This window comes from Aotus nancymaae, unplaced genomic scaffold, assembly GCF_030222135.1.
Source record: "Aotus nancymaae isolate 86718 unplaced genomic scaffold, 86718_ANA_hifiasm-v0.15.2.pri h1tg000062l, whole genome shotgun sequence".
NCBI lineage: Eukaryota > Metazoa > Chordata > Mammalia > Primates > Aotidae > Aotus > Aotus nancymaae.
The window spans coordinates 17,060,838-17,074,971 of NW_026988476.1; the positions used below are offsets into that span (position 1 = coordinate 17,060,838).

Genomic DNA, 14,134 nt, shown 5'->3' on the forward strand with positions numbered 1-14,134 from the left:
TTTCATTTAATTTTATTTCTGCATTTGGTCTTTTATTTCTTTATGGGTTTTCTGTTAAGCAGATACTTAACTTTTGTCTACAGATCTCTTAAGACTTTACTTATCTTTTTGTCCTCTACTGGGAGAGTTCCTCAACGATATCTTTCAATCTACTTATTCTTGCCTGTGCTTATTTCACAATTTAATTTAGTAATTTAGTATTTCAGCTGTTATATTTTATATCCATTGTCATCAGTTTCTTTTCTGCAATGCTTTTTTTTATTCATGTTTCTTATATCCTCCCTACTTTGAGGAAGACATTTTGTGTATTTAAAAATCTTATTTATTAGTGCTACTTAATGTGAAATAGATTATTTCATTTGTCTTATTTCTCTCATAATTGTTTTGCTCCTGATTGATTTTGCATATTTTATTCCTATGAGAGCCCTAAGTGCCTTGTCTAGCATTGTCATGAGAGTAAGGATGACCTAGGCTCTTGCTTGTGTTCCTTAGATAAAGAGAAGGAGGGCTTCGGGACAGAGAAATCTGGCTGCAGTATCAGTTTTATCATTCTCTCTCTTCCCTTCCCTCTACTCTTCAGTTTTCTCCTCTCAATTGTCCCAATTTCAAATACTCTAGCTCCAGGCACTGCTCTTATCCTAGGTTGGCCCGCCTCATGGGTCTGGTCTAGCTTGAGGGAGTGTGGATGGAGATGTGAGGAGAGGAAGAACAGTAGGAACTCCCAGAACCAACCACCCCAGCTGCCCTCATTTCTATACACTGTCCATTCCAGCTCTGGTTCTCTCTGTTTTTCTTCTAATATTTCAAGTTAGAATTGCTGCTTTCCTACTCCTTGGTAATGTCATGCAATAAGCCACCCAGAATAATATAGAGAGGGGAAAAAGCTGACCTAAAATGCAAAATTCTCTCTCCAACTGGCCACAGAATATTGTCACTGACCTCAATGGCTTCGGCCTAATAATCTTACCACACTTATCTTCCAACCAAAGCTCGATTGTGCATTGATTACTTACTTTATCTCAAAAATCAGTCATCCTCCGCATTTCTGCCTTTTTGGAGGGGCATTTTCAATGCTGTGTTACTGAGGAAGAAAGTAGCTTACCTATGGCTAAATCTGGAAATCTTCCCATCTTGCTTTTATATGATAATACTGCTTTGCTTTTAAAACGCTTTCACGTTGATTAACTTATTTGATATTCCTAAAATTATGTGAGTCATGGGAAGCAGATTTATCATCTCCCATTCTACAGATAAAGAAACCAAGACCACAAATAATTAAATGGCTTGCACAGAGCTAAACTGTTAGAAGACGTTAAAATCTTTCATTCATGGGAGAACATCTTTATATACTGACCAAGAATAAAAAACATCCATACCCACAATACATTATCCAGAAGAATTCCATGTGGACTACAGGAATTCACGTAATTTGCTTCATAATTTGATACTGTGACTTCTTTTTAAATTTTTTAAAAGATGTTTTGGGGCCCACGTGTAGGTTTGTTACACGGGTATACTGCATAATGGTGAGGTTTGGGCTTCTAGTGTACCTATCATCCAAATAGTGAGCATTGAAATGTTTACTAATGTGTAATTGTTTAACCCCCACCTGCCTTTCTCTTCTCCAATTTTGGAACCCCCAGAGTCTATTATTTCCATCTTTATGTCCATGTGTATCTATTGTTTTGGCTCCATTTATAAATGAGAACATTAGTATTTGATTTTCTGTTTCTGAGTTATTTCACTTAGAATAATGGCCTCTAGCTCCATCCATGTTACTGCAAAGGACATGATTTCATTATTCTTTATGACTGTATAGTATTTCTCATATATATACCACGTTTTTTTAATGAAGTCACCTGCTAATGGATACATAGTTGGATTCCATAACTTTGCTATTGTAAATAATGCTGCGATAAACATACAAGTTCAGTTGTCTATTTTATATAATGATTTCTTTTTCTTTAAGTAAATACTCAGTAATGGGACTGCAGGGTTGAATGGTAGTTGCACTTTAACTTGATCTTTAGCATTGCAATGGTTTAGTTTTAAGAGAATCCAATAGTAGATTTTTGATAGTAACATTGCTCTGAATCTTTTATTGGAGAAATTACATGATTATTTTATTTTATTTTATTTATTTATTTTTTGAGACGGAGTTTCCTCTTGTTACCCAGGCTGGAGTGCAATGGCGCGATCTCGGCTCACCGCAACCTCTGCCTCCTGGGTTCAGGCAATTCTGCCTCAGCCTCCTGAGTAGCTGGGATTACAGGCACGCGCCACCATGCCCAGCTAATTTTTTGTATTTTTAGTAGAGACGGGGTTTCACCATGTTGACCAGGATGGCCTCGATCTCTTGACCTCGTGAGAAATTACATGATTTTATAATGAAGAAAATGAATAATGCAAATAATTTAAGGAGCCACCAAACTGTTGTAAAAATAACAAAAAATTTAATGGACGTGTTTAAGTATGATATGAAATACAGATTCCTTATTATATGTTTAGTTGAGAAAAATAAATTGAAAAAACTATATGAATTTAAGTCCAATATTAAGGTATATATTTAGTAATAACTGATAGCACTAACTTCATTAAGTGATACTTACATTTTTATTCCTAATTTTCAATATTTTGCATGGACTCCCCTATATTTCAACTAGCTTGATTATTCTAATACTCCTTTATCATCACTAATAAAAGAGTTACTGAGGTGTGTCAAAAACAGTTTGAACTTGGTTATTCTTGGCTTCTTGAACCTGTTAGTTTATCCATCAGAGGAGGGTGATAACCAGCCTTTCTGCACATGTAGTAGGGTTATTGGAGATAAGGATATGTGTGGAATCACTCTGTATACTACAGAAGGCTATACATTGAATTGTTAGGACGTATTATGTGCTTTCTGCTTAAGGTTATTTTTCAGCATAACCGTAATTCATAAACTGGCTAAAATATTGGGATCCACTAGTCCATCTGCTATCATCTATAAATAAAATTCTAATAAATTTAGCAAAATTCTGGTCTTGAAAAACTTGGATTTGACGTGGCAACTTCTTGCCTTTTAGAGTTATCACAGGCAATTTTACTGGCAATTATTTTTCATTTGCAAAGTATGTGTAGATTGCTCTTTTTTCTGATATTAATGAGTTTTCAGCAATATTATGTTGTTTATTTTTAGACATTAAGAAGGGAGTACCTAGCTGAATAGCAAATAAATAAATAAAATACTGCCAGAGACTAAAATATATTTTCTATCTGGTCACTATTAATTCAATCCAAAATTACAAAAAAAGGGTAAAATACTTTATTTTGATGTAGAGTCAAATCTGCTTTAGTAGTTGTTTCTTCCTATTTGTTCTTCAGGACTAAGAAATTCTAGATTCCTTCAACATCTTATCTTAGGTGATATTAAAATCCTCAGTCATTTTCAATTTCTTTATGTACTGAACATAGAGAAATTGGTAATTCCAATATGTCAGTATGAATACGGTAATACGCCAAAAGGAAAATTCAGGATGTGAAATCCTAACTCAAATATTTCCAAACTAGAGGTGAGAGTAGTAGTTAGTTACAGGCAAAATTTTGCTTTGTAAAACCCTATTTGGCAGGATTAAGGAAAGGGATTAAACTATGAAGGATTTCTTTCGTTAATATTTCCGTAGATATAGCAGTTTCATTTCTATGTAGACTACGTTTAAAAAGGACTCCTAGTGGCAGGAAATGCTGGTACTTGTGGCAGAAAGGCCCTAAGATGACTCCCAATGAATCCTGTCTCTTGGTTTTTACATCTTTGTGTAATTCCTTCAGTGTTAGGGGAAAACTGTGACTTCTTTCTGATTAACAGAACCTAAAAAATGTGACAGAATGTCACTTCTGTGATTGTGTTATTTTATACAAGATTCTATTTAAGCAGACTGGAGCTAGAAATTCTTGTGGATTTGAAATAAGTAGCCATTTTTGAGAAGCCCTTGGGACAAAGTAGTGCAGGTCGCTTCTAGGACATGCAGGCATATTCTAGAGTGTCAGGGTAGCCCCAGCAAATAACCAGCAAATATCAAGGCCTCTATCATACAACACAAGGAAATTAATTATTCCTATAACTTGAATAAGCTTGGAAGGGATTTTTCCTTGTGTTTGCTAGATAAGAACACAGCCCAACCAACAGTCTGATTGTAGCCATGTGAGACCCAGAACAGAGGATCTAGCCAAGCCATGCTTAGAATCCTGACACATAGAAACTGTGAGACAGTAAACACGTTATTTAAAGCTTTTGACTTCTTTATGCAGAAATAATAACACAGCACCATCAATTTTATTATGTTTGGCATTAAAATATCTTGTCAATAATTAAATCCCATATTATCTATATTTTAAAATTACTTTGAGACTTTAAATGTCCATGGCTCCTGAAAAAGGGGTATAATAGTAATGGTGCAAGGTTTACAGAGACAAAACCATAGTTTAAGGATTTTCCTTGGCAATCTCATTTTAATTTCATTGCAATATTTTCAATAAAGGCAATTTATATATACATAAAATACAATGTAATCTTCTTAAAATCTATACCCACAACATTTATTGACAGGGAAGCAACATGATTAAGTTATTTCCAATGAAATCCAAGCAGAGAAAAATAATGTCTAAAATTACTGGGAAGTGTCCTCAAAAAGAAGAAGCATGCTTTATTTTTGGATGAAATGTGGAATAGCTGAAATTTAAGTAGTCAGAGTTATAAGATGTGCCTTTTATTGATGGTGGTTGGGGATTAGAATAGAAGAAGCCTGAATTCCCAAGGACTTTGTGGAACAGAACCATTGTGTTACTTTCTGAAACGATACATCGCTTAACCTGAGTGAAATAATTTTGTAGACTGTTTAAATCATGGTTATATGGGGTTTACTTACACTTTCAGAGAGAAGTGGTTACAGCAGTAATCATTAATTTGTGAATCATAAAATATTATCACAGCCTGCACTTATCTATTTGGCTGAAGAACAATGATCAACATAACCCTTCCAACTGCAAGACTGCCTCTTGCAGTTGTAAGCTTGTTCCAATTAGCTCTTTAGGTGGCAAAACAATCCCTTCTTACAACTTTGCTGAGTGGTAAGACAAGTGTACCCATGTCTCCAGGGTCTAGCCTGCTTCACATGATAAAAATCATCATAACTGTAGCATAGAGATACACAAAAGGCTAGTATTTCAGATTAAAGTAACATGTGAAGGAAGGAAGATTCTGACAAATGTGTGATGATTTGGGGGAAGGCAGCATAATCCAATTTGAATTGAATTTGGAATAACTGGTAGAACTGAAGTGGAGATGATGCTATATGTTTTATTTAAGATATTAATGAATGCTTTGATGATGAATTATGACAATGAAGAATTTGCATATCATCCTATAGGCAATGAACAGAATCAACCTTTCTCACTTAAGATAAGCTAGGTTTTCTAGAAAAATAAAGCCCAACAATATGAAAATTTCAGAGATCAGGTAAAAGACAACTGCAGTGTCCCAGAAGAGAATATAAGGCTTAACAAGAGCAATAGAAATAAGAACAAAATTACTTCAAGACACTATGCAAATGTAAAACTGGCAAGGTTTCTGAGAGAAAGGTTTTATTGTTCTCTTTCTGGTGTTTAATCTTGTACCTCATATTTAGTAAGTAGACAGTGAACAGTTGTTACATACATTCCTGATTGTGAAAAATAAATCAGAGTACCTATTGGTGGTTTTATACTCAATTACAATTTATAGTTATGCAATAAAAAATCTAGTGTGTGTATGTATATACACACTTATCATTTGGGGAAAAAAACCATACACACTGTTATCATTTGAGGAAAAAAACACACACACTGTTATCATTGGGAAAAAAAACACTCCTTTAGTATCTTTCACTTAAAAGAATCTTAAAACGTCTCCACTGACAAAATTCCTGAATGTTGTACAAGTCTAAGTATATGTAACTGAGTAAATGCACTTTCAGGAACTTAGGAAGGGCATTCTACTTTTATCTCCTGGATTATATAGGGAACGTCAATTATTTTATTTTGCTCTTATTTTTTACATAAAACCATGTAATAATACATATGCTTAGACTATTACATGAGAACTTTCACATTTTATGTAAGCAACTAGATGAAAAAGCTAAATAGAAAAATTATGCTTTTTTTCACATGATTTATTTCCTTGCCTGACTTGTCAAGAAATCTTAGTCTCTTGACACCCATAAACATTTCGATGAAAACATAATGTCAGAAGCAAGTCTATTAAAGGGAAGAAATATGAAGAAAGTGTATTTAGTGGGAACATACTTACAATAGCTTAGAACTAACATGTTGATTGCTAAATATTTAGGAATATCAATTAGAACAATTTGAAAGACATAGATGATAATTTAAAACTTTATAAATAGATGCTGCATTTTACTGCAGATTTCTTGAGTCCTAATGCTCAAAAAAAAAAAAAGAAAAAGAATAAAGTTGGATCTTTATTCATCTCTGGTACTGTCAACAGAGATTGCCAGTAGATCCTGTCATCTGGTTTCCTGTACAATGAAGCTGCTGGAAACATCTTTTTTTTGGCTATATCGTATAATGGGTATAACATTTCAATGTTGAAGCATCCCTTGGGGTTGGTTTAAGCCAATGTGTAGCTTAAACCTACAAAGCCTACTGATGTAGGGGACCTGAGACCTCCCAGGTTGATTCTCCTTACTGACTGCCTCTTGCAGTTGTAAGCTTGTTCCAGTTAGCTTTTAAGGTGGCAAAAACAACCCCTTCTTACAACTTTGCTGAGTTGTAAGACAAGTGCACCCTGTCTCCAGGAGCCTGCTTCATGTGATAAAAGTGAGAACAGCTGACAGAACAGTTCTATTCATCAATTTTTAAGAGAGGGCTTCTTTGAAATAGTTGTAATGTGTATTTGTTATCTAAGACTGTCATAACCGCCACAAACTGGGTGGCTTAAACAAACAAACAAAACTATCTGCTCACAGGTCTGAAGGCGAGGAGTCTGAAACCAAGGTCTTGGAAGACCCCTACTTCCTACTTCTGTAGAGACTCTGGGGGAGAATGTATTCCTTGCCTCTTACAGCTTCTGGTTGCTCCGGGGTTCTTCAGATTGTGGATACATTACTGCATACTCACGTTGCATCCTCTTCTCTCTCAGAACTCCGCTGATTCTCTAAGAATACATGTTTTTGCATATAAGGCCCACTCAGATGATCCAGGATAAGCTCCTTCTCTCAAAATCCTTAACTTAATTACATATTTTGTCATGTAAGTTAATATCCACAGGTTCCGGGGATTAGGACATAGACATATCTTTATTGGGGTTACTAGCTAGCTTCCTAAAATATATATGATGTATTTTCAACCTAAGCCATCCTTTGCCTCTCTCTGTATTCACTTTTTTTCTCATTCAAAAATTTTCAAAAATTTTCTTTCATTGAATCATTAACTCTTTTTCATCCTCCATCTATTTAATCACTCTAGATTTACTAGGTTTCTTTTCTAGATCAAGCAATGTGATGGGACATTCTGCTCAAAGCAGAATGATATTCAGTCATGCCATGAATAAAATAAGCCTAGATATTTTGAAGTATTGAAGAATATGCTTTTCCAGAGTTAAATATTGATCCTTTTTGAATCTTTGATAAACTGAAATGCATGCTCTAGTTAAATCCTTTTCTATAATATTACAGAACTATTAAAATAGAAATACATATGTCTACATATTAATATATAAATACATCTAGATAATGCTTGGAATTTCAAATTTACAAATGGGTTTATTCCAATAAATCAATGTGCTACATTAACCTTTAGAACTTGTAAAAAATAACCCACAGAAGATGAAAAATGGCATCTGGGTTCCTACTAAAGCTCATGAAGCTCATTTAAACCTCATCGAAGTGCTATGACTTCACCATTAAAATATCAGTATAAAATATATGCAAATGCACGGTATTTTTTAGTATTATAGTTAATTTATTTTATTTTTCATTATACTTTCAGTTCTGGGGTACATGTGCAAAACATGCAGGTTTGTTACATAGGTATACACGTGCCATGGTGGTTTGCTGCATCCATCACCCTATCATCTACATTAGGTATTTCTCCTAATGCTATCCCTCCCCTAATCCCACCCTGGCTATCCCTGCTCCCCACTGCCCAACAGGCCCCAGTGTGTGATGTTCCCCTCCCTGTGTCCATGTGTTCTCATTGTTCAACACCCACTTATGAGTGAGAACATATGGTGTTTGGTTTTGTGTTCTTATGTCTGTTTGCTGAATGATGGTTTCCAGTTTCATCCATGTCCCTGCAAAGGACATAAACTCATCGCTTTTTATGGCTGCAGAGTATTCCATGGTGTATATGTGCCACATTTTCTTTATTCAGTCTATAATTGATGGGCATTTGGGTTGGTTCCAAGTCTTTGCTATTGTAAAGAGTGCCTCAATAAACATACGTGTGCATGTGTCCTCATAATAGAATGATTTATAATCCTTTGGTTATATACACTTTAATGGGATTGGCGGGTCAAATGGTATTTCTAGTTCTAGAGCTGTGAGGAATCGCCACACTGTCTTCCACAATGGTTGAATTAATTTTCAGTCGTACCAACAGTGTAAAAGCGTTTCTATTTCTCCACATCCTCTCCAGCATCTGTTGTCTCTAGATTTTTTAATGATCGCCATTCTAGCTGGTGTGAGATGGTATCTCAGTGTGCTTTTGATATGCATTTCTCTAATGACCAGTGATGATGAGCTTTTTTTCACGTTTGTTGGCTGCAAAAATGTCTCCTTTTGAAAAGTATGTATTCATATCCTTTGCCCACTTTTTGATGGGGTTGTTTTTTTCTTGTAAATTTGTTTAAGTTCTTTATAGATTCTGGATATTGGCCATTTGTCAGATGGGTAGATTGCAAAAAATTTTTTCCCAGTCTGTTGGCTGCTGGTTCACTCTAACGATAGTTTCTTTTGCTGTGCAGAAGCTCTTAAGTTTAATTAGATCCCATTTGTCTATTTTGGCTTTTGTTGCCACTGCTTTTGGTGTTTTAGTGATGAAGTCCTTGCCTATGCTTATGTCCTGAATGGCATTATCTAGGTTTTCTTCTAAGGTTTTTATGGTGTTAGGTCTTATGTTTGTTAGGTCTTATGTTTAACTCATCATGAGTTAGTTAATTTTTGTGTAATGTGTAAGGAAGGGATCCAGTTTCAGCTTTCTGCATATGGCTATCCAGTTTTCCCAACACAATTTATTAAATAGAGACTCCTTTCCCCATTGCTAGTTTTTGTCAGGTTTGTTAAATATCAAATGGTTGAATATGTGTGGCATTATTTCTGAGGCCTCTGTTCTGTTCAGTTGGTCTATATCTCCATTTTGGTACCAGTACCATGCTGTTTTGATTACTATAGACCTCTAGTATAGTTTGAAATCAGGTAGTATGATGCCTCTAGCTTTGGTTTTTTTCACTTAGGATTGTCTTGGCTATGCAGGCTCTGTTTTCATTCCATATGAAATTAAGGTGTTTTTTTTCCAATTCTGTGAAGAAAGTCAATGGTAGCTTGATGGGGATAGCATTGAATCTATAAATTACTTTGGGTAGTTTGGCCATTTTCAAGATATTGATTTTTCCTAACCATGAGTATGGAATGGTTTTCCATCTGTTTGCATCCTCTCTTATTTCCTTAAGCAGTGGTTTGTAGTTCTCCTTGAAGAGCTCCTTCACATCCCTTGTTAGTTGTATTCGTAGGTATTTTATTCTCTTTGTAGCAATTGTGAATGGGAGTTCACTCATGATTTTGCTGTTTGTCTGCCATTGGTGTATAGGAATGCTTGTGATTTTTGCACATTGATTTTGTATCCTGAGACTTTGCTGAAGTTGCTTATCAACTTAAGGAAATTTGGGGCTGAAACAATGGGGTCTTTTAGATACACAATCATGTCATCTGCAAATAGAGACAATCTGGCTTCCTTTTTTCCTAATTGAATACCCCTTTTTTTTTCTTGCCTGATTGCCCTGGCCATAACTACCAATACAATGTTGACTGGGAGTGGTGAGTGAGGGCATCTTTGTCTTGTGTCAGTTTGCAAGGGAATGTTTCCAGTTTTTGCCCATTCCATATGCTGTTGGCTATGGTCTTGTCATAAATAGCTCTTACTATTTTGAGGTACGTTCCATTGATAGTTTAGAGTTTTTAGCATAAAGCGCTGATGAATTTTGTTGAAGGCCTTCTCTGAATCTATTGAGATAATCATGTGGTTTTTGTCTTTGGTTCTCTTTATGTGATGAACCTATGTTTATTGATTTGCATATGTTGAACCGGCCTTGCATCCTAGGATGAAACCTATTTGATCATGATGGATAAGGTTTTTGATGTGCTGTTGGATTCAGTTTGCCAGTATTTTACAGAGGATTTTCACATCAATGTTCATCATGGATATTGGCCTGAAATTTTCTTTTTAGTTGTGTCTCTGCCAGGTTTTATTATCATAATGATGTTGGTCTCATAAAATGAGTTAGGGAGGATTCCCTCTTTTTCTATTGTTTGGAATAGTTTCAGAGGGATGATACCAGCTCCTCTGTACTTCTAGTAGAATTTGGCTGTGAACCCCTCTGGTCCTGGACTTTTTTTTTTGGTTGGTAGGTTAAATCTTCCTCCATCTCTTCATTTTAAGCCTATGTGTGTCTTTGCACATGAGATGGGTCTCTTCAACACAGCACATTGATGGTTCTTTACTTTTTATTCAATTTGCCATTCTGTGTCTTTTTATTGGGGCATTTAGCACATTTACATTTAAAGTTAATACTGTTATGTGTGAATTTGGTCAGGCCATTTTGATGCTAGCTGGTAGTTTTGCCTGTTTGTTAGTTGATGCAGTTTCTTCACAGTCTTGATGGTCTTTACAGTTTGCTATGTATGTTTTTGCAGTGGCTGGTACCAGTTGTTCCTTTCCATGTTTAGTACTTCCTTTAGGAGCTCTTGTAAGGCAGGCCTGGTGGTGACAAAATCTTTCAGCATTTGCTTGTCTGTAAAGGACTGTATTTCCCCTTCACTCATGAAGTTTAGTTTACTGGATAAATTCTGGGTTGAAAATTCTTTCCTTTAAGGATCTTGAATATTGACTCCTCACTCTCTTCTGGCTTGTAGGGTTTCTGCTGAGAGATCCACTGTGAGTCTGATCATGCTTCCCTTTGTTGGTAACCCAACCTTTCTCTCTGGCTGTCCTTAGCAATTTTTCATTCATTTCAACCCTGGTGAATCTGATGATTATGTGTCTTGGGTTTGCTCTTCTTAAGGAGTATCTTTGTGATGTTCTCTCTATTTCCTGAATTTGAAAGTTGGCCTGCCTTGCTAGATTGGGGAAGTTCTACTGGATAATATCCTGAAGAATGTTGTTTTCCAAATTGTTTTCATTCTCCCTGTCACTTTCAGGTATACCAATCAAATGTAGATTAAGTCTTTTCACAAAATCCCGTATTTCTTGGAGGCTTTGTTCATTTCTTTTCACTCTGTTTTCTCTTATCTTGCCTTCTTGCTTTATGTCATTGAGTTGATCTTCAGTCGCTGATATCCTTTCTTCTGCTTGATTGATTTGGCTATTGAAACTTGTGTATGTTTCATGAAGTTCTCATGCTGTGTGTTTTAGGTCCATCAGGTCGTTTATGTTTTTCTCTATGCTGGTTATTCTACTTAGCATTTCATCTAACCTTTTATTAGCTTCCTTGCATTGGGTTAGAACATGCTGCTTTAGCTTGGAGAAGTTTGTTATTACCCACATTCTGAAGCCTGCTTCTGTTAATTCATCAAACTCATTATCCATCCAGTTTTGTTCCCTTGCTAGTGAGGAGTTGTGATCCTTTGGAGGAGAAGAGGCATTCTGGTTTTTGGAATTTTCAGCCTTTTGGTACTGTTCCTTCCAATCTTTGTAGATTTATCTCCCTTTGGTCTTTGACATTGGTGATCTTTGGATGGAGTCTCTCCGTGGATGTCCTTTCTGTTAGTTTTCCTTCTAACAGTCAGATCCCCATGCTGCAGGTATGCTGGATTTTACTGGAGGTCCACTCCAGACCCTGCTTGCCTGGGAATCACCAGTGGGAGTTGCAGAACAGCAAAGATTGCTGCCTGTTCCTTCCTCTGGTAGCTTCATCCCAGAAAGGTACCCACCAGATGCCAGTCAGAGCTCTCGTGTATGAGTTGTCTGTCAGCCCCTGCTGGGTCCTCCTAGTAAGGATATGCAAGGGTCAGGGAGTTACTTGAAGAGGCAGTCTCTCCCTTGAAGGCAGTGCTGGGAGATCTGCTGCTCCCTTTAGAGCTGCCAAGCAGGGACATTTAAATCTGCTGAAGCTGGAACCACAATCACCCCTTTTCCCAAGTGCTCTGTCCCAGGAAGGTGGGGGCTTTATTTATAAGTCTCTGATGGGCTGCTGCCTTTCTTCAGAGATGCCCTGCCCAGCAAGGTGGGAATCTAGTGACACAGTCGTCTGTTGCAGAGGCCTTGCTGAGCTGTCATGGGCTCTGCCCAGTCTCTGTGTAAACTTCCTGTCAACTTTGTTTACATTGGTGAGGTTAAAACAGCCTACATGAGCCTTGGCAATGGCAGATGCGCCTTCCCCCACTGAGCCTGAATGTCCCAGGTGAAGCTCAGACTGTTGTGCTGGCTGGGAGAATTTCAAGCCAGTGGATCTTAGCTTGCTGGTCTTTGTAGCGGTGGTTCTGGGCCAGTGACAGAGTGCCAGGAAAAGTCCCTAATGGCTTCCCTTGGCTAAGAGAGGGAGTTCCCGACACCTTGTGCTTCCTGGATGAGGCAACACCCCACCCTGCTTTGGCTCCCCCTCCTTGGACTGTACCCACTGTCTAACCAGTCCCAGTGAGATGAACCAGGTACCTCAGTTGGAAATGTTGAGATCACCCGCCTTCTGTGTTGCTCTTGCTGGGAGTTGCATGCCAGAGCTGTTGCTATTTGGCCATCTTGCAAGCAATCCAGTTAATTATCTTTAACTTCGATAGTATACTATAATTTAGGTTCATCACAGTTTCCAAAATACCTTGACTTACTTTCTTCTTTTTCCTAGCAGGAAACTATTCTCACACACCTTCTGACATCTAAATAAACACAACCTTACTCTTTTAGCCCCTTACTCTAACATACATCATAAACATATTTTTTTAATAAAGAGGAATAATCATTTCTGTACATTTTGGTGTATAGTTAAATGAAGTATACTTTGGGATGACTATACAAAATTTACAGTAAGTGGAAGAGTGAAATAATTGTAAAAGTTAAAATTTAAAATGCTTTAAATTAAATTTAAGTCTCAGCAGTAAACAGCGTTATTTTGAAAGATTTGTTCTGTGCATTACAAATATATGGATCTTTGTATACTTCTGTTCCCTGGCTGTCTCCTGTTAGATTCAAAGTTTCGAGTTATGAGAAATTCATACAGTAACCAACCTCCTAATTCTACTAGAATTCAGATAAACTTCTATGTAATTTTATAGGCCCATGCACTATTTTAACTATTAAAATAAACTTGCCTTGAAAATAAATGTGTAGGAGCTCAAACTCGAGGACTCAATCTGTTCTATGCTCCATTAATTTATAAAATGTTTTCAATCTTATATTGACATAGGTCTAAAATCTTTTGGTCTAAAAAAACAAAATATATAAAAAGATAATATCTCGAATCCTACCTGTAACAAGAAAGCTGCATCTCCCAGCTCCAGCTTCATTTATGATGCTACAGTTATAAACCCCATAGTTTTCATTGGAAAGACTCTTCACAGGGTACTCTGTGTACTCCTGAGAGTCAAACTGACCGGTCCGTAATAATTTATTGCCCAAGCGCCACTCATAGGTCAGCACCCGTATTGGATAGGCTCTCAGTACTCTGCAGCTCATAGTGACACCTCGGTCTTGTCCTTGCCGGATTTCCAAGAATGCTGGTTCCACTGCAGGGGGATCTGTAGAAAAGATATGTAAAAACAGACGAAAGATGTGACTTGCAATAAGCCAACAGCTATTCTTAGAAGAAGTCATTTTTAATAATAACACATGCTGCAATAGAGGAGGAGTGTAAGAGGTGAATGAAGAACATAGTTAAGCCCAGAAATTTTAGCTT

The 14,134-nt window shown here is 36.7% G+C and overlaps 1 protein-coding gene across 4 annotated transcripts in view; it reads right to left on the reverse strand.

The window, feature by feature from the left end:
* The window catches only part of MDGA2 (MAM domain containing glycosylphosphatidylinositol anchor 2), an 868,798-nt gene that overhangs the window by 117,980 nt on the left and 736,684 nt on the right, over positions 1-14,134 (reverse strand). For all 4 annotated transcript variants that reach the window (XM_021668181.2, XM_064365839.1, XM_021668182.2 and 1 more), the window contains one exon: positions 13,707-13,976. In XM_021668181.2, the coding sequence (XP_021523856.1) occupies positions 13,707-13,976 (270 nt within the window). The remainder of the gene's footprint in view (positions 1-13,706; positions 13,977-14,134) is intronic.